Source organism: Lethenteron reissneri, chromosome 12 (assembly GCF_015708825.2).
Source record: "Lethenteron reissneri isolate LAM-NWPU_2019-01 chromosome 12, ASM1570882v1, whole genome shotgun sequence".
NCBI classification, from domain to species: Eukaryota; Metazoa; Chordata; class Hyperoartia; order Petromyzontiformes; family Petromyzontidae; genus Lethenteron; species Lethenteron reissneri.
In genome coordinates, this window is record NC_083790.1 from 10,853,927 (window position 1) to 10,874,700 (window position 20,774).

The following is a 20,774-nucleotide window of genomic DNA, read 5'->3' on the forward strand; positions in this document are numbered from 1 at the left end:
GGAATATTAACGGAGGCTTGCTCCACTTAACCTAATGTGCAAAGCCAGTATTTGGCGGTGTCTGCCAGGATCAACAGTTGGGATGAGAAGTAGGAACTCAGGCGGCAGGGTGGGAGCTGCTTGATAAAGGGGTTGGCGTTTTGCAAAGAGGGAAAATTTGATCTGACCAGGTGACTCAGGGGGGCTCACATTGCCCATGTCAGAGTGGGAGCCTGGGTTCGAATCCTGGGCTCCCACCTGAGAAAACACTAGATTCTTAAGTGTGCTGAATCCCCCAGGCTGATTTTGAGGAGATGCATACCACTGAAACAATGATTTTGTCTGTGCGGTGATGTTATGCCCTAAACCAGCACTTTAGAAGTGAAGGTTGGTAGATCACACACATGTGTGAATCTTTCAAACCTACTGGGTGGCAAGATGGCCAGCAAATGTCAGCAAAGCAAATAGATTAAATCCATGTGCGCTGAGCTTTGGATGTTAACCCATTCGTTAACCCCCAAAAAGTTACGTTAAATACTTTTTTCCTCACTCCCAAAGCTTCAAACTCTTATGAAAGCACAACATGAGGTGGGTCTTTTTTTAGTGGCATCCTTGTTTCAGGCCCTTATCAGTCCCGTTCTCTTCCATCATGCCTCAACACCCATTGGGTGGAACTGGAGTGAGTTTTCCATACCTTTTTTGTGTTGCCTCTCAAGGGAGAAAAGGGAGCGCTCTGTTCATCTGGTGAAAATGTCACGAGGGAATCTGAACACGCAGGGTCACTTGGTCCTCCTGGGCCTCCAGGTCCCCCCGGACTTCCTGGTCCCCTCGGCCTTCCTGGACAGCCTGGGCCTTTGGGATTGAAGGTGCGTGTGTGTGTGTCTGTGTGTAGGGGGAGCAGTAGCGCTACGAACCCAGCGACCGGAATTCGATTCGTACTCATGGCCAACACTAGTGACTAATATCTGAACTGGTCCTGGGCCTCCCCTAGGTCAACTCAGCCTCAAATAAGTGCCTGGTGTGGTGTGTAAGGATCGCCACTGGGGAGACAAAGGCGGTCTGGCGTGGTGCTGGCCTTCATAGGTGCTCGCTAACAGCAATCGCCCCAACAGACTGTCACAACAATGAGTGGAGCACCAGGTGGCTGAAACGGAGCAAGAAGACACAGTAGAGTGCACAGGTGGTGCATCTGCCAGTCACCTCAGTCAGTCAACCCATGGCACCTGGGTCTATCCCGTGGCCTCCTGCTGGCCATCAACATTTCGCGTGACCTTAAAGTGCAACTAGCCTGGCACAAGCGCCGTGGTGATGTCACCAACACTTGGTGGTGAACAGCGGTTGTTGCTGTTGTTGTTGCGAGTGTGAGACGATGTGTTTGGGGTGCAGTGACCCAAGTTCGTTCATAAGGTTGCACTCATTACACACAAAGTGCTTCCCGCAATTGAACCACGACACCTTGCTAATCTCGTCACAGAGCATACACCATCACGCAAACTCCGGTCATCCTCGTAGCTGCATATGGCTGGCCATCGTGCGCTTTTAGATGCGCTTCTCTGGCTGTCTGGAACACTCTTCCTTCCATCATTAGGAAGCCACTGGAGTTATGCTCTTTTAAATCATCTAGCTTGATAACTCATTTCTTGAGAACTGCTTTTTGTGTTCAGTTTGTTGTCTCTCCCTGCACATGTGATTAGCACGGATGGCTACGTGCGGTATGAAAGAATATTCAACATACGTAACAACATACGTACAAATGCCAATTGAATGTAACCTGGTTGCACACGTTCTGCCTGTGACCCCGCAGGGAGAAAAAGGCGAGCTTGGTGCAGCAGGGCCTGCAGGACCCAGGGTAATTGTTCATCAATTCGATCGTACCAAGCGAGCACTTCAACAGACATCACTTTGTCAGAGTTTTTTTTTTAAGAATACACACCAATAAAAAAAAAAAATCCAACTTCATTTTAGCCTCATTGCTTGTCGCTTAGAGAGTGAAAAAATTGATTCGGTTGTTTTTTTCCGCGATGTTGCACAACATTTAGGTCAGCGAGGCCTCTGATGGAGACGTAAGCCACAGAGCCAACAGCTTGTGTAGATGTTCAACTCGGTTGTGTGTTGTAGGCAGTCTCCGCATGGGTTAAAGCAGGGGTCGTCAAACCAAAATAACAAGAAGAGCATTATTTTTGTCGAATTCGGTAAAAAAATGTAAATCTATATTTCTAGAGCCACAATGCACGTGGTTCAAATTCATTTATTAGGTATATCCCTGTGAGCCATTCGGCTCTTGAATCGGGTGCAACCGCAACAAACAAAAAACAAAAACATGAACAAGAAAACATCTTAAAGTGACTATGTGCAAACAGAAAATCCAAGAAAAGACAGCAAAAAATATTGCAGAAAAAGCACCGTACACCAACACTGTGTGCAAAAATCCCAGTGAGATGCAAGTCAAACAACAACAACAACAACCACAAGACAACTTAGATTAAGGCCATCAGTCTAACTCTGTACAGCAAAAAAACAAACATGGCTAAACCAAAAAACTTTTCGAAAATCACCAAAATAAAGCCATAAAAGCAACGAAACAGTGATCATCGGAACTGTGACCGAATTTTCACAATAAACGACGTAAACAACATGTACTACCAAACTCTGCAGCCATATTTCATCTTCTTGGTTCTTTCGGTAAAGTCACGTAGAATGGAAATAATAAAATAATAAAAATAAAACATAATAAAATAATATTATATTATTTCCATTCTACGTGACTTTACCGAAAGAACCAAGAAGATGAATCCCTGCAGTCACGAAAGCTTTAAATCGAAAAATCTGCAGCCATAGTGAATACGAGACGGAGGCCATTAATGAATGACGTCACGAAGCAGTCCTTACAGAGCCGCCATGCAGCTCCGGAGTCGCAGCTTGCTGACCCCTGGGGTCGACGTTTCGCGAATGAGATCAAGGACGAAGCAGTGTGCTCTGGTCCTGCTACTGCAGTAAACTCGTAAGGTCCAGCAGTCACAGGGCAGACAAGACACTAGGGTGCTACTGTGAACTCTTGACAGCAACTTAAAACTGACTTTAAAGTTTATATATTTTGTAACTGGTACTGCCTGTGCATTTGTACGGGATACATGGCCAAGGTGGAGGGTGGGTGTGTTGGGGGCGGGTGGCACAGTAGGGGGCACAGGTGGTGCATCGCCCAGTCATCTTAGTCAATCAACCCATGGCATCTGGGTCTGTCCCTTGACTTCCTGGCAGTGGGCGTTCGACACTTCACGTGGCCTTAAAGTGCACCTAGCCTGGCACAAGCGCCGTGGTAACATCACCGCCACTTAGTGGCGAATGGCGGTTGTTGTTGGGGTGCATGACATCAGTGCGACGCACGAGCCCAGCTCCACGCTGTGGGATGCGGGTGACTTCACCATCGTGCAATTGCCCGCCTGAGTACCAGCTAGCAAGCCAGCAAAACTTTTTTCCAATACAATTCCAATTCATATTCTTCTTTTGTAAAGAGTGGTGAACCAATATATTCACATATTCAGTGCGTAACAACTCCATTGGATTGAGTTGATTTTAGTCCTCACATTTTGGTTTTATTAAATTAAATACACATTCATACAATACTGTCGTTGTATAGTGCAGTTATTGGTGATTAGGCTGATAAAATTTAATTTTACAGAATATGATGAAGGTCCAGATTGTATACAATGGGTTTTTTGTGCAGTTGTTGGTGACTGGACTGAGACCACCAATTTTCTATCCCTTATAAATACGTTTAATGATGGGTTTATATCCAGAATTGAACCCAAAATCAATTCCCGGGACTTAAAAAAATGCAGTCTCTTTATTGCAACAATGCAATAAACTAACAATTCACAAGTAACCTGATTTCGACCTTGGATCTTTCACCTTTATATTCCACTTGCTTAATCGGTTTAACCCATCATCAATTACATTATAAACGAACCCGTGGGTGGAAATTACCAAGAAGATGAATTCCCATGGCTTTTTACGAATCACTGGCCATGACTGCGCCCTCTCAGGGTCCCTCCGGTCTGGACGGGGAACCTGGTTCTACCGACATCCGGGACTACAACTACGGCCTTCTACGAGATGCCATGCAGGTGAGCTGCCTCGTCTTAAAGATGCTTGCATGAAATAGGATACTGCATATGCAAACGGATTCAAGCGGCCTTGGACACAGCTTGTAGAAGTGAGCATGAATATTTAACACGTAGGCTTTCACGACCAGTATTCATAATACAGGTTTTTGGGTTAGATAGCGTTATTTATAAATGTGTCATAACCCTCCACCACCCGACATGGCCAAATAACAGTAAAAAAAAAATCACGTTTACAAAGGACAAATAGTTCACTACTTTAGCCCACCGGTGTGTTGAAGAGTGAATCAACATCATTTACAATTTCAGTACGACGTTTCGCTGGTAATTACATCCAGCATCATCGGACAATTTGCCAGAATGGCAAAGCCATTCTGGCAAATTCTTTCACGTGCTTTGAGAATGAAAGTGCCAGCCTCAGATGGTGCATGGAGATACATTTTACATCTACACCCCTTTGTCAATCCACTGCTGGATGAAGGCTCTTCCACACCACGTGGGTCGTAGCACTGCCGAGCAGTGCTGGCTGTGCACGCCTGAAGGCAGCGACGGTTGGTGAATCGCACAAATGTTGCGAAACTCCATTCCCATGAGTGTCGAGCCTTACCCTGGGTGTACGGGAGAAGGCAGTACAGAAAATGTAAACAAATAACATCTGTCCTATCTGTATGGAACAGTAACTAATGGGCATTTTTTTTGTTTACGGGGCAAACCTTATTAATTGGCTGTGTCGGGTGGTGGTGGGTTTAACCACACATTTAGATTGACGCGATCTAACTAAAAAACCTCTATTATATATAAGATTGGTCGCGAAAGCCTACGCGTTAAACTATAACAGAGTGCTGTCCCCTTCACAGGCTTAGGTTTTCTCCGGGTGCTCCGATTTTCTCCCACATGTACAATCACTCATTATTTTGCTGGAAACATCTCAATAAATATATGCACCTCTGTGTTTGTAAATTATGCATTATTGTGAGATTCAATTGCATAAATGCTCGATACATTAAAATAAATCAATAGTATTATATGGATTGGCCTCGCTATCACTAAACATTTGAACTCAGGAAACTGGCTTTAGAGCTCTGTGCGCTAATCACTGCACTTCCACTCCACCTATATGAGGCTAGCAGCTAAACGTGTGATGAATTTCAGTCCTAGTCTGAGCAGCGCAAACCTTCACATCTTCATCAGGGGCGGATAAATAAGATATGCTTTTCACACAGCAATGAGACCTTGATGACCAGTGCATTGTGCATCGGGTTTTGAGCATTTGATTTTTATTTTTATTCATCGTTTGGGTGTACAAGTTCCCATTGTGTGCAAGTGGCTTCAAGGCCAATTAACCACATTTTCCATTATGAAACCATAATTCCCTGCGCTGAATCCAAGGGACGGGGAAAAAACGTATGCATTATTAAGGTGGTTATTTTGGATTGATGGTAGGACAGCAGCCTGTGTAATTACCAAGGACTGAACACGTTGAGATGGTAACGGAGTCTTTTGGGCATAGCTTGTTCATGAATGTTTAAGGTGCTTATGATGATTTTAATGGAAAAAGACGCCAGTATCCGGCCTCAGTGAGCAGCCAGAATGTGAAGGGAGTAGAGAATGTTGTGTATGTAAGTAATCCGCATTGTACAAAGGTTTGTGAGAAGGGTAGATTGTATTCAGTGGACTGCACAAACCAACTTTTTAAAGTGACGATATGGCCTCCAGTGTTACACAGTGGGTGTTTACGTCGCGTGTAATATCTGTGTCATTGTACACATCAGAGAAGTGGATGTTATTGAGGCAACTGGAGAACAAGCTTCTGGTCTTGCGAGATAAAAGCTTGTGGAGGATGCTAGGAATTTCATGACAGGACGCAGGTAAAAGTATCCTAAAGGCTCAAAATATAACGTAGCGCCTAGCATAACACAGCATACAATAATATCCGTAAGAAGGGGCGATTTCCGATGGTCAAGAATAATAACGAAGTGGCAGCCAAGGATTGGAACGCACCCGCGTGGATGGCCACTGGGGAGATCGAGCAATGAAGTCAGTTCGCTGTTCAGGTGCCAGGTCGATTATATAACCGCAGGATTGTGAGAGGTGGCTGCGACTTGGGGAGGCCTTCATCCAGCAGTGGATTGACCACGGCTGACGACGACGATGATGATAAAAAATATTCGAAGACAATCAGGTTGTGGTGGGTAGGGCCCTTATGCAGGTTGTTGGGGGTTTGTGGGTTACCGAGATGAGCATTGAAATGACAACCATGGGTTTGGCAACAAAGGTAAGACAATGTGAGTAGACCTGCGATGATCCCTGAATCGTGTTGTTATTTTAATTGTTTTTGCAGGGTCCTCCTGGCCCCCCGGGTTTGCCAGGATCTCCCGGCCCCCAGGTTTGTCATTTTATTAAACTCTTGTGTGCGCCCTCTTTCCTGACATGAAGTGAAGCTCTGCTGCTTCGAAGTTCCAATACATCTTTGAGTTGGTGTTGAACATTGAGCCAGTGGCTTCATCTTCTGAATATTGAGCCAGCTGTGTCATGAGAATAGGTTTTCCCCTTTTTTTCTGGCAACAAAACAGGTGTTAAGATGTTAAAACACCAAACTGAAACTTGTGGTCAGAATGCAAACAACAAACATACTCTGATAATATATGCATTGTCTTTGAAACTGATTGGTCCACACCAGAGACAGCTTTCTTTTGAGCCTAGTCTGATGCAGCTGCATCAGTCTTCTGAATATTGAGCCACATGCTTCATCTTCTGGTACCTTTTTGCTGGCATAAATTGAAGCTCTGCTGCTCAGAAGTTCTAGAACCATGTTTCAACAACCCCATGAAAAGACCAATAGCACAATATGAGCACAATTATACATTGGCTAATGGCGAAAATTACAAATATATGCAGTGTATATGATGTAAAATCAGATATCCTGGTATCCCCTCAAAAATAAATAACTTAGCAATGTGCTCTAACCCGTTTAGGTAAACGACTCTGATTTGTTGCTAGATTGACTCATGTAATAATTGACTGCATGAACGATTGCTTGTGTTGGCCGTTGCTTCGCAGGGAATGAGTGGACTCCCTGGAGAGCTGGGTCCCCCCGGAATCCCGGGGACACCAGGGCTACCCGGATCAATGGGGGAGCGCGGATTTCTCGGGCCCCTGGGTCCCCCTGTGAGTACGGACTCGAGCGATCAGCACCTCCCGAAGTCAAAGAATCCTCGGATAGCCTTTAACAGACTTTTGAGGCAGGTGCTGTTTGCGAGCACCTATTAAGGTTGGCACGGCACGCGGCAGGCGGATCGCCAGCAATATGCCCGATCGCTTTTGTCTGCCAAAGTGGCAATGTTTACACATCGTTCCAGGTACCCATTTAAGGCTGAGTTGACGTAGGGGAGTCCGAGGACCAGTTCAGATATTCACCACCAATGTTGTCTGTGAGTGTTCGTTGAACTCCTAGGTATTGCCGGGCAGCCTAGGTATCGCCAGGTGGTGGCGCACACCAACAATCCGGCATGGTGGAAGGCGAGGGTCACTAGATCGTACACATTTTGTGGAACTCCCTTCCATTAGGCGTCGAGGTACCATACCCTGTTTTGCCAGAAGGCAATACAGCAAATGTCGACTCCGCCTGTTCCACCTGTATAGGACAGAGTGTTGACACTGGCACACGTGGGTTTTCTCTGGGTGCTCCATTTTCCTCCCAGGTCGAAACTTTCTATTAAGAAGAAAACATCTTGAAATGCATAGGACCACCACAGAGCTTAGGCAATGGTCGGAGACTGCCCACCGCCTGGCTGCTGCCTTCCCACTTCTTTGGTTCCTTGCGCCTCTGAGTCGTTCTCTCATTGACAGTGAGCGAATTACGTGCAGCACGTTACAAGTTGAAATTACTATTATTACCGGCATATTATTGTCATAAACTACAAGTCAATATAGACATAACACTGCTTTCGCTCATAGTAAGTAATGCTTCCACTTTATAATTAGCAGGTGTGGCCAACTCATAATCAGGAGATCGTGAGTTCAAATGCTGCCTGGTCACGGATTGACTCAGCCCGTCATTCCTCCAGGGTCCATAAATTTGAGTACTGCATTGTATGAATGCAATGGGGAGACAGGTCCTCGGCTGAAGTGAATGTGGAATTTCCACCACTGAATAAAGCACCATCAATGACCATGAGCACCACCAATGGCTGTTTGAGTGTGGGGACAAACTTTTAATTATTTGGTGAACTGCGAGAAACAACTAACGCCTTCATGCCTAACACAGCACTAAGATCATCTTTGTGTTTTCAGGGTAACAAAGGAGATGCTGGAGAAAAGGGGGACAAGGGTGACATGGTACGCATGACGTGTAAACAATCTCTTCGTTAACGAATTTCACCTCGAGATTTGAATGATCACGTGAATCAGCTCAATATGGATGACACAATAGCAGCACCCTCTCTGTAAACTTAATCAGGACCCTCGCGTGAGCGTCATGAGACTCGGCGTGGCATTTCTGGGTAAGCAAGTGCGATCATAACAACAACAACAAAAGTGGCACGTTAACAATTTACAGTCAAAGTCCGTTTTATCCGGAGTAAACGGGACGATCAGTACCCCCCCCCCTTCCCGAATATCCAGGGTCCCAACACGGGATTCACTCGTTTATCCCGTGAGCATGACCACGGGATCACCCCTGGGATGAGTGTAAGAATTTGCGGGATAACTCCCTTTGTTTGGAAGAGGCCCCGCCCCTACCCACAATGCATCACCAAACACACGTCACAAAATGGGGGCGTGGCCAGCAGGCATGCACGTGGGGGGCCACCCTCGATGGGCGTTCGGGGACGGCAGGAGGTCACAGTCATCACGTTGCCTGACCTCTCGGGCACCAGTCCTAATGGGCTCTTTCCTAACGGGTTGCAGCCAAGATGGCGAGATGTTAACTACCTCGCCTGATATACAGGAGGCTCATGGGTTCGATCCCGACCCTGACACCTGCTGTATATTTGGAGTTTGCGTATCTCTGTCCCCGTGGTTGCATGGATTTTTCTCCGGGTCCTCCGGATTTTCCCTCCACACTTAGAATCAACATGTGTTTAGAGCATGTGGCTTCTATACATTTCCACGTGATAAGCCACTTCGTTGAGCTATCATCTACGGCCAGGTCGCTTCTGAAACGAGCTATATAGCTCAGTGGGCCTTGCCTGGTACAATAAAAAAATAGTTTAGTTTCTAACGTGAGATGGGCATAGGAAGGGAGCTTGCTTGCCATGATGTTCGGAGAGACCCCCGAAGGACGAGCACCTCAACAATGAAGTGCAGAAAGCACCGCATCAGCATTTGCACACCCATACTTGATTTATTGGCAGGAGGTGGTCCTCGGGTCTTTTTACCATTTCACTCTGGATAACCCCAGATATTTGAAATAATCTGTCAAACAACTACAATTATCTGTGGTCCCAACCTGCGATAATTCTAAGTGTGTGCCGAATAACTCCGTGCAACCATGGTCTTGACCCCAGATATTTGGATGGCCATGTCCCCCGGATATTTGTAAGAGAAAACCGGGTTTTTGCCGACCCTGGATAAAGAATTTCCACGGACTATCTTGCAGTCTCATCTGAAACAAACATATACATTTTTATATTTTGACAACCAGATACAAGGGTCAGACTGTGTAGGTGTGTGTGTGTGTGTGCAAGTGCCGTTGAAGTGACGCTAGCATTTTGGCCATGCTCCACCAGGGCTTGTCGGGGAGATTGGGCGCGCCTGGCGAAAGGGGAGACGTCGGAGAAAAGGGCGACCGAGGACCCATGGGCCTTCCGGTAGGTGGCTGATTCATCACCCGCACGCAAGGCCTCATATCGTCACTCCATCACGCTGACACGAGAGAAGGTCTCACGGCTCTCCGGTTTTGATAACTGCAATGTGTCAGCATTTCTGGACTACAGCAGGATTGAATTCTTGAACGGTATATTTCAGTCATGCAGTCAGAGCGTAAAAGTGCCCCCACGCTTTAACAAGTATGAATCTATATTTGTTTTGTCTTCGTTGCTTTTCTTCTTTTAATGGTATTCTGGTGGCAAGTATTGGTGACATCTGTTGGTGGCCTCTTCATCTTGACACCACCCTTATTGTCCTACGAGATTCTCGACCACAGAACTGTGGAATTTCCACCGCTGGCTCAGGGTTTTGAATTGTGACGACCACTGACCCACACCTTAATCTGAGTGTATCGTTTTATGTTTTCTGTTCCATCCTCCACACTGTAGGGGGCATCAGGACTGAGTGGACCACCGGGAACAACAGTGAGTCAACTGATATTTCTGTTTGATATTCTTGTTGGGTTCTTTATTTCATTAACAATTAAAAAAAACGCTCATGTCTTTAGACTTTTTTCTTGGAATGCGTTCTGCTTGGAATGCTGATAAGACGATTCCGCATTAAGAGATTCACTTGTACAAAAAAATCAAGAGTTCCCAGCAAAAGCCCACGCACTTGACAGACTAATATTCCAACTGTGCACGGAAAGGTCAGCAACCGACTTGCTGTACTGCCACCACTTCAAGTGGGTCTCACGTGCTCTTATCGTTATCCACTACCCCCACCTCCCTTCCACTGGAATACGGAGCAGGGAGCCTCCCATTGGCTTAGCGGAGAGCCAGGTATTTCAAGGGTGAACGCCGCGGGTGTGAAATTCACAAGCATCCTGAGAAAAAGGGGAGCAGGGGGACACCGTGCGGATAGAAATGGAGACGCGGCCGTTACTTGGGCGGGGGCATCTTTGGCTGCTTGGGCGCTCAAATCCCAACGCGGTGTATGAGTCAAATAAAACATCCTTTGGGACTCTGCCTTGTGTGTGCCGGCCCCTCTTTTCACGGCTCTACACAGGTGTGCACGACCAAACCTCACTTGCTACGCTCTGTGCACCAGTGAGGAATGCATGCAAGTGTAAACTCCGTGGTCTTGATTACTGCGCTGCACTTCGTTACTGGCGATGCAAAGGTCTCAACACCGGTGGCAATTAGTATCCAAACGAAAGGAGGACACTCTCTTGCAAAGTTTGGTTATTCTGTTGCGATGCATGTGTTTTCTCCACACACTCCTGTTTCCTCCCACACACAAAACACAACACAATTAAAATGCTAACTGGACAAACTAAAACTCTACTTTTTCTTTATTTTACCAGGTAAGGCCCACTGAGCTATAGAGCACTTTTTTTTAGAAGCAACCTGGCCACAAATGATAGCTCAACGAAGTGGCTTATGACGTATACATTTCTAGCAGCAGCCACATACTCTAAACCCACGTTTACAACAACTCAAGCAGCACTTTAATGGAAAATGGTCACGGAAAATGACAGTGGCTTTCCTCACTCGAGTTGAAGTAATATTAATATCCATGAATTCAAATCTGTTATGTGACTTTCTAGACTTCAACATGACGCTACTGCACTGCAACTCCATAGGTTAAATTATCGTCTTAAAATTGTCAAATAATACCGATTTTTCTCAAACACGAGTTGAAGTCTTCTTTGCCAACTGTAAAGGAGATAAATATCAAAAGATTTTTTGTGGATGTATTGTCAAGGATGGAATCAGGGCAAACATGTCTTGCTTTCACCATACCCTTCTTCTCATTGTCTCACATTCTCCTTTTACACTCCTCACCCTAAATTGCTTGTTTTTCCTCTCGACTTTCACTTGCTTTCTTCATACATTCTGTCCTCTGCGTTTCACCTGTCTTCCCTCATCGACCGAACATATGCAATGCTCTGCCTCATTCTCTCACCAAACGTTCTCCCGTCACCCTCCCATTGTATTACCAGGGGCCAGTCGGACTTCCGGGGCCCTTAGGACCAGCCGGGCCAAAAGGCGAGAAGGTACTAAGACATGAACAGCAACGACTCGTGACTTGAGACTCGCGGCATTGGGAAACAGTGCTCTCCACTCAAGGTTGGGTTACCTACCTATCGGGCCACTCTCAGGCTGGGAAAATCGTAAAGTGCTAGATTTATAGATGGAAAATACGCACGTTCGTTTCACAACGTCCTCGATGCAATTCAAATATTACAACTGTATTTAATATAAAATGCTCATTTTGAAAATGCATCCTTGCTCAAATGAGCAAGAGGGAAGCAATCATCGACATTGCTTAATCGGAGCCGAGTTCTATAGTATGACTGCTCTTTGGTTCTTTCGGTAAAGTCACGTAGAAATAAAATAAGTAAAATAATAGAAAACGACGTTTCGATTGCAACACAAGCAGTCGTCATCAGGTAGAACTAAATTTGAGAGAGAGACAAAAACACAGACACGGAGACACACAGACAGACACACAAGCAGAGAGAGACAAAACACAGACACAGTTCTTCCTAATGACGACTGCTTGTGTTGCAATCGAAACGTCGTATTTTATTATTTTATTTATTTTATTTCTACGTGACTTTACCGGAAGGACCAAAGAGTAATTCCTGCAGTCACGAAAGCTTCAAATCAAGGATGACTGCTGTTGAATTATCAATCACTCTTTCTCATGTTTATCTACCGCAAATAATTGAACTTGCAGGTTTCTGATTGAGAGACAAGCATTCTAACTGGCATCAACAACCCAATCTGATTCACTGCTGCGTGCTGTGCATGCATTTTCTCTGCGACGTTTAATCATTGAGTGAGCATTGGGATGCCAGGTCTTTCTTACAAAAGAGAAAACTAATCTCGATGCCTGATTAATTAATATTTCATTCAGGAGATTCAGATGTCATTCTGTGATATTGCCACCGTCCAAATTCCAATTGTCAATGATAAAAAATAGTTTCTAACGTTTCTGCTGTAACTAGACATTTTCTGGTTTTCTATACCAAAAAAAATAATCTCAGTTGGCTTTCACTTGGCTAAATAAAGGACATTGAAGACTTGATTTTTTGGAAACATTTAATCGCAATCTTAATTTCGTGACTGAGATGTGAATGTGTGGTTTTGCTGATGAATGCACTGCCTTTTTACAGGGTGAGAATGGAGAGCATGGAATTATGGGAAAGCAGGGGCCACCAGGTCATCCGGTAAGTCACGTGATCTGGAACACTGGCCAGTTGCCATGGGCATCATTTTAACACGTTTTCTCATTTGTACATTCCAATGGGAACATGAGGAAGCTGGTTGTAATCACCAGCGAAACGTCGATCCTCGAATTGTAAATGTGGTGGGGTTACCCTCTAACGCACCGGTGTGCTGAAGTGGTAACTCATTGACACGTTTTGTTGACATGACAAACCTTACTAATTGGCTGTGTCGGGTGGTGGCGCGTTTTACGACTCATTTATATTTACGCGATCTAACCCAACAAACAAAACCTTGATTATGCATTCCAGTGGAATTAATGGTCAGCGATGGAATATGCCTCTACTTTATGAGTAACATAGTGCATTGAAAATGTCAGTGAAGCAGCTACTCTAAACATTGTTGCCTTAGTATGTCTAGCATTCCCATTGATTCTTTCGAATATTAAGATTTCCATATTTGGGGAAAGCCGTGAGCATAGATGTGCAAACAGACTTAATACATCACAACAGAGGATCTCTCTGCAGTGTCCTCTACTGCATGGTGGTCATTAATCCAGGCACTGCTCAGGTTGGCAAACCTGCTTAGCTTCCAAGGTCTGATGCGATTGAGCATATTTCCTGGTGCTTTGGTCGTAGGCTCTTAAATTAATAATTATAAAATAATAAGTATATCATTTATGTACTCTCACTAACTGATGGGATTCGACCCCTGCCCAGGAAACAGTGGTCAGAGCTCAGCACCACGCTTTGATACATCTCGGCTTTATCGATTTCGGGATTCACTTGTGACGGGATACACGCGTGTGGGAAAACAACGCATCTAGGAACGCAATTTGGCAAACCCGAAACTTGGTCACTACGTTAGAGTTGGAAGGACCGGTGTGCGTGCCGCAGTACAATCCCCCGTGATGGGGGCGTGATTTCCGGCCGTCAGTGTTCATGGCAGGTGGTGCTGTAATCCTGTCCCGGGCCACCCCTGGGTTAATTCGGCCTTAAATGAGTGTCTTAATGGAGTATTACAACACGAGCTCTTGGGCATGCCAGAATCATCCACCCATGTGCCGTGCTGGCCTTAATAGCCGTTCACTCGCAGCACGTTCTAATACGGGTTTTAAGACTAAACAGAGGGTCATTATTATAGTCTAATGATTCAAATAGTACTTGAAAAATAAGATCCAATGATTGTAATAACATATAATTGTTGATATGTTTACAATATATTTATATGTATGATGTTTTTTTTTTATGTTTTCTCGTCAATAATGAGACTATTGTATTATTTCCCAACCCTTACAAAAAGAAAAAAATGTTCTTGGGCCTGTCGGTAAAGTTACATAGATAGGTTCAAAGAAAATAACAAAAAGTAACAAAAAACTACGACGTTTCGATCGCAACACAAGCGGTCGTCTTCAGGAAAAGGGGGGTTAGCTTCATAGGCAAACTATTTATAAATGTTTGAAATGGGCATAGCCCAAATGTCAGCAGCCGATGATAATGTAGGTGGTGGGCAGCCAGTCCGACGGTGGTTGGTTTTCCACCAATCAAAGGGCTGCCAGGTGAAAATGAGCATGTTACTGAGAGATTAGCATGTGAATTGTAGATCGCAGAGCCGCAACCAAAGTGATCGGCGCGCGAACAGGGCTGTGTTAGTGTGAATCCTGTGAAAGCACAAGTTTGAAATGGGCGTAAAGCACAACTACCATCGGAAGGTGGTAGGATGGGAACATCATAGCCAGTTATGACTTAAATTGGTTGATAACGTCCTTCCAATGAATGCTCAGTTTGTACCCATCTTCTCAGTTGAAATTGCGTCTGTGTCTATATATTTTCTTTGAACCTATCTACGTGACTTTACCGAAAGACCCAAGAATATGAATTCCTGCAGTCACAAAAGCTTTAAGTCAAAATTAAACAATGTTATGACCATTTCTTGTTGTGTGTGTGTTTTTTTAGGGAAGGAATGGGCTTACTGGAATGCCGGTACGATTTTGCACATTTTACTTGTTAATGAATGATTCCACCGTGTTGCTTTAATATTATCTAGCAGCCCGCGCGTCCTTTGGACGTGAGCGTTCGTCCTTCAGGCAGCTAGCCAGCCAGCCGGCAGAACTTTGTTAGAATATCGTCTGAAAGTACTCGCCGTTAAACGACGGTTCTCCTCCATCCACCCTTGGGTGCCCCCCTCTCACGCATAACAAGCCCCCCCCCCCCCCGCCAACCGCATACCCCCCTGTCACCTCCCCCTCCTCACGCACCCCTGCCCGAACATGCCCCCCCCCCTAGCCCCCCATGGCCCGCACCCACCACCCATGCTTCCCCTCACTGCTCCTCCACGTGACCCAATCCGCAAGCCGGCCACCCTCGTGCCCGCTCTCCCCCCCACCCCGCACGCGCTGTGTGGTGCGTGGCCTCCAGCAGCCGGGCAGAACTTGCGCTGGCCAAGCAGACAGGCAGCAATTTGCAGTAAAACCTATTCCTAATGTATACTATGATAATTACAAAGACGGGTAAAGGTGCAGCCATGTAATTTCTTGCTCATGCCACTGCTGGCAGATAGGGGCCTCCACTGAAGGGAGCTCTATACAGCCCTGCTATAGAGGGCGTTCTCGATAGAGGGTATTTTGGCCAACTTTTGGAAGCTGGCCAGAAATTTTCAAAGAGGTGGGTAATTTCCCACTCACACTTTACCTCACACAGAAATGCCGATCGACTAGCTGATGTTACCGATGTATTATGCTGCTCGGTGGACAGAGGTAAGGGGGGGGGGGGGTGGAATCAAGAAATTTGCACAATTGTTTCAGGGAATCAAACCTGCGACCTCTGGATTGCAAGACCACCGTGCTGACCGTTACGCAACAGCAATGCCTCAGTGTCGACTAACTACATTTTATTTGAAAACGGAGCAGCCTTACATGGCTTCTCCCACCCCGGCGCCACCGTGGCGCAATGTTAATTACCTCGCCTGGTATGCAGCAGGTTGTAGTATCGATCCCAACCCTGATGGCTGTATATTCGAAGTTTGCGTGTCTCTCTCCCCATGGACGCGTGGATTTTTCTCTGGGTACTCCGGTTTTTCCCTCCACATTCAGAGTATTTGGCTGCTTTAAATTTCCACATGATAAGCGACTTCGTTGAGCTATCATTTGTGGCCAGATCGCTTCTGACAAAGAGCCACATAACTCAGTGGGCCTTACCTGGTAAAAAAAAATAAGTAGTTTCGTTTTTAGTTTAGCTTTTAAAATTCCGAACGTACACTGTATATTACTTTGGCTCTTTGCAGATTTTGTTGCGTTCTTTGAATTCATCCAAAAAGTTGTGATATATGGTAAATCACAAATAACATCTTAAATTAAGTTTGGAAAAATATCAGTTTTTTATTAAACTATTATTTATGTTCTTGTGTTTTAAACCAAAGAAAACACTATTGCAAAAAAGTGCCTTTGAGAAAAAAAATCAAGGTGATTTATTTTTTTAATGAACGTTCAGTCAGTGCCTATTTCCCATTTACGGTCCTGAGCCAGTGGTGGAAATTCCACACTCCTATGGTGGGGGTGATCCCATTTATAGAACTACTGTTGGCTTCCCCACAGAATGGCATTCATTGTATTAACCCCGTCGGGATGATGGGCTGAGTCGACCTCCAGGAATTGAACTCGCAATTTGCTAATCGCAACTTGCAAGCTCTACCACTGTTCCACCCGGCTGGTTAACTACATTGAAAACTAAACAAAGCGAAGCGTGGTTCTGCCCTGTCTCTCATTCCGAATCATTCTTTAACCGTCGTCTCGCTTTTCATCTAATACCGCTGCTGCGCTTGTGTCTTGTGCTGCAGGGACAGCCAGGTCAGCAAGGGGACAAAGGTGACAAGGTGCGTTCCCCCGAATGGCAGTGAGACCAAGCCAGCTGTTGCGTGAGGTGCTCAGTGGCTGGAGGCACTGAACGCCTTTCAGCCCATTGACCAGAGCAGAACCTGGTACCAAACCTTTACTGGTGTCGGTGTTTTCTGTGTCCTATAAGAGTTAATTGTGTGAGAACCGTCTACATTTTTTCAATGTAGACGATTCTCAATATTATATTTTATTGCCGTTCTTTAGCATTGCATATTATTGACGTTTTGCCACTTGAGGTGGTGTTTGTTACATGAAATATCAGGTGTGTGTGTGATAGTGTGTTATCACGGACCACTTAATAGTGGGCCAGCCTGGTTCATCTTCATCATCATCACGATCCATTGACAAGATAGCTCCGAGGTGTCCACCTGTACATTTCAGTCATTTGTTTATCATGGGCATCGGATTCTATTCGTATTTTTTTCTTCCCGGATGAAGTTATGAGCACCCCTTTCGCCAGGACCCTCCTGCTTATTATCAGGCTTAGAACTCGCTCAGATATCCGCTGGATTCAGGGCCGCGCTCGTATTCCCACGGCAGCCCTACTTGGCTAAGTGAGCTTGCAACTTAGCTGAGCAGCCCTGTTTTTTGTGGCCAAGTTGCTTTCTGGGCCATCACCTCACCAATAACCATAGGGAGATCTCTCATTCTAATTTTGGCAGCCACCAGATGCTAAACCACATTGTCAGTTCTCGTGAGCTTGATGGCCTAAACCTGGCCACTGTTTATTTCACGCACAAACATATTTCATTTCAATTTTCAATCAATTTTGCCGAGCTAACATTTATTGCAGAGGTATGCACATGTACACTCACCAACTCAGCTAAAGAAATCATTCTTGAGGTTATGGTTTTCCAGGCAACACCATTCAGGTAACACGATACATTTATGAATTAGGTTAATATTAATTAGTATAATTGCTCAGGCCTTCTGTGAATCGCGTAACTTCTGTGTGGCCAATGGTTTTCCAGGCAACACCATTCAGGTAACACGATACATTTATGAATTAGGTTAATATTAATTAGTATAATTGCTCAGGCCTTCTGTGAATCGCGTAACTTCTGTGTGGCCACCCCCCATTATGAATCCACTCTTCCCACTAAGCCCTTTGAAATCACATGCTGGTCCATGCAGCATTGAGGCCCTTATGTAGTCTCTTCCTCTCTTTCCTCATCTTTCCTGACTATTTGGTACCGTTTGTCCATTCCCTTTACATCCTTTTTCCTCTTAATTCCCATTGTTTTCCCTTTCCCATCCTTGACTTTACTCCCCTTCCTCGAATGTGCCATGGGTAAAAGTTGAACGAATGTGATAGGACTGTGTAACACCGTACACACGTATGAATGTGTGCATGTGTGTTATATTTTTGTGGCACAATAGAAATGGACACCCCTCAATTATATTTGTAGCAATCGCGTAAGCTGGGTTTTGTTTATAAAGACCTCATTGGCGATCAGTTTCAAGAGTACCACGTGAAAGGGACTCGACTCAAAAGCACCCCGAGTTCTCATCGCGCATCCCTGAAATATTTTTTGGGTTCCTTCTCAATTCTTCCGAACCGCCGCGCCTTCAATACCAATCTGGCCTCAAACCGACCCCCCACTCCCATTTCAACGTTTCTTGTGTTTTTAGCCTTCAAACCGGTCCAGGTGAATTGCCGTACGCCACACCAATCCAGTGCACGCTCAGCCATCGGCCAGTGACACGAGCCGTAACGCTATCGCTTTGCTGGTTCAAGCCGTTATGGTTGACAGTCCACCAATCAGTAACAACCATGCCTGATTTAAAACCTCTTGAGCTGTTAAGCTCGGTAGTAGGCTAACGACATTTTACAACACATAGGGGGTATGCCTTTTGGCGGCCCTTACACAAGTACAGTACTATCCCTGATATACATCTCCCATTTTACGTCGTTTCACAAATACGTCGTCGCTTTATGAATACCGCTACCGGATTTGCGTCGCCTCAACTCCACGCTTTACGTCGCTGACAGCAGCATCCGTTTGTTATCGTATCCATCGCCTCCACCTACCTTGTAAATCACTTTGATTCACGTCGTTTCGATATTCGTCATCGCACCTTGATTGGAGCGCATCCCCGATGCAAACCGGGGTATGACTGCATTTCAAAATAAATACATTGCCAGTCGATCTGCGGAACCTCATATCTTCACTTCGAATGTGCAGCACTTGTCTAAACACGTGTTTGCAAATTATGTATCAGTAAAATGTGTTTACTGTTATAACTCACCGTTATTATTTTACTTTACAAAACATCAACACGTTTTCCTGATCAAAGGGGTTGGGGCAATATTTATCTCTGTTGTGGCACTGAGTCCTTTAAATGGTAATTCTACATTTCCATGACGTGGCCTGTTCTATCCATAGGAGATTCATTTATGCCTTTCCATGAAGTTACCTTCATCTTGTTTGCCACAGAGAGATGGTTGTTCACAATACTGTCATCTTTGATTATATTGTTACAATAACGAAGCATTTTTACTTGAATGAAAACTATTGTATTTATTAAACTCTGATGCTGGCAACCTTTGGAATGTACCATCTTTCACTGTGTGCAGGGGGAACGAGGGCGCCGAAGTAAAAGGGGGCCCAAAGGCGACAAGGGGGAGCAGGGAGCCCCGGGTCTAGATGCCCCCTGCCCTTTGGTAAGTTCCAGATATTTATCAAAACCATATACGTTTTATAAGTGAAATGTTGTACAATTTTTTTACTTGGAACGTACGCGGTGAAAACGGACTCTTTTGCGACAGTAATACCATACGGTATGCGTGTGGCGCGTACCGTCGAACATTCTGGAGTCGGGGAGTTGAGTCCCATGGTTGAGAATTTGTCCAATGAGAATCTGATGCGTCTGAAACAACAACGAGCTGAGGAAGAGGCCTATGAAACCACACCACCACTACGAATAGTAACCGGTATTCACTGCTACAAGAAGAAGAAGAATGCTGTCTTTGGACAGACTTTTTTAAACGTTCTGCAATCAAGCCAGAAGGTCCGGAGAAGACCCCAGAAGAGAGAGGCAGCTTCCTCTGGTGGATATTCCCGTGACTCCAGCTTCATCATCAGATGAAAAGGCAGGTCATCCTACCCCTTCATCTGTGTAACTCCATCATACTTTGAACTTATTTCGCGCCTGTACGTAGCCAACCGTGCTAATCGGTTGGCTAAGTCCATGTATGTGTAGTGACATAGAATTGGTCACTACGTAGAATAGCGCTGGCTGCTGGCAGGGAAGGGGATATGCAGCTTGTAGCAGCCCCTGTCTGACAGCAGCCATGTAAAAGACCCGAGAGGGATCTAGGGTAAAGGTTACGGAAGGGACACATCAGGAACCCGCTCGTAGGTTCTAGAAAGGGGGCGTGGCTGGGGCGGAGCGAGACCACGCTGAGAGGATAAAATGGGGCCCCGAGCGGGAGCTCAGGGCTGTCGTTTGGAGTGGGATCCCCGTCGTCGTTGCTGTTGAAGATCGTCGCCATCGCCGCTGTCGTCTCGTGCCTTTGTCGCTGTCGTCTCCACTTGATAATTGCGCTGCTAGGCGTAGTTGGCTGTCTCAGTTCAGTGCCGTCAGTGTCAGACGGCTAGCGTTGTGTGTAGGCTTGCAACCAGTGTAGAGTTGCTTATAAGTGAGAGACAGAGAGTGTGTAACAGTGTAGGGTGTGCATCGTATAAATAATACAAAGTGTGCTCATAATTTATTTTCTACCTACGTGACTTTAGA

At 45.4% G+C, this 20,774-nt stretch overlaps 1 protein-coding gene across 1 annotated transcript in view; it reads left to right on the forward strand.

Moving 5' to 3' along the window:
* Positions 1-20,774, forward strand: part of LOC133341884 (collagen alpha-1(XXIII) chain-like) — a 135,683-nt gene that overhangs the window by 111,419 nt on the left and 3,490 nt on the right. Inside the window, exons 10-22 of the mRNA XM_061550697.1 lie at positions 696-845; positions 1,784-1,828; positions 4,023-4,103; positions 6,442-6,486; positions 7,161-7,268; positions 8,394-8,438; positions 9,830-9,910; positions 10,358-10,393; positions 11,914-11,967; positions 13,093-13,146; positions 15,100-15,126; positions 16,979-17,014; positions 19,615-19,701. Coding sequence (XP_061406681.1) covers positions 696-845; positions 1,784-1,828; positions 4,023-4,103; positions 6,442-6,486; positions 7,161-7,268; positions 8,394-8,438; positions 9,830-9,910; positions 10,358-10,393; positions 11,914-11,967; positions 13,093-13,146; positions 15,100-15,126; positions 16,979-17,014; positions 19,615-19,701 — 849 coding nt within the window. The remainder of the gene's footprint in view (positions 1-695; positions 846-1,783; positions 1,829-4,022; positions 4,104-6,441; positions 6,487-7,160; positions 7,269-8,393; positions 8,439-9,829; positions 9,911-10,357; positions 10,394-11,913; positions 11,968-13,092; positions 13,147-15,099; positions 15,127-16,978; positions 17,015-19,614; positions 19,702-20,774) is intronic.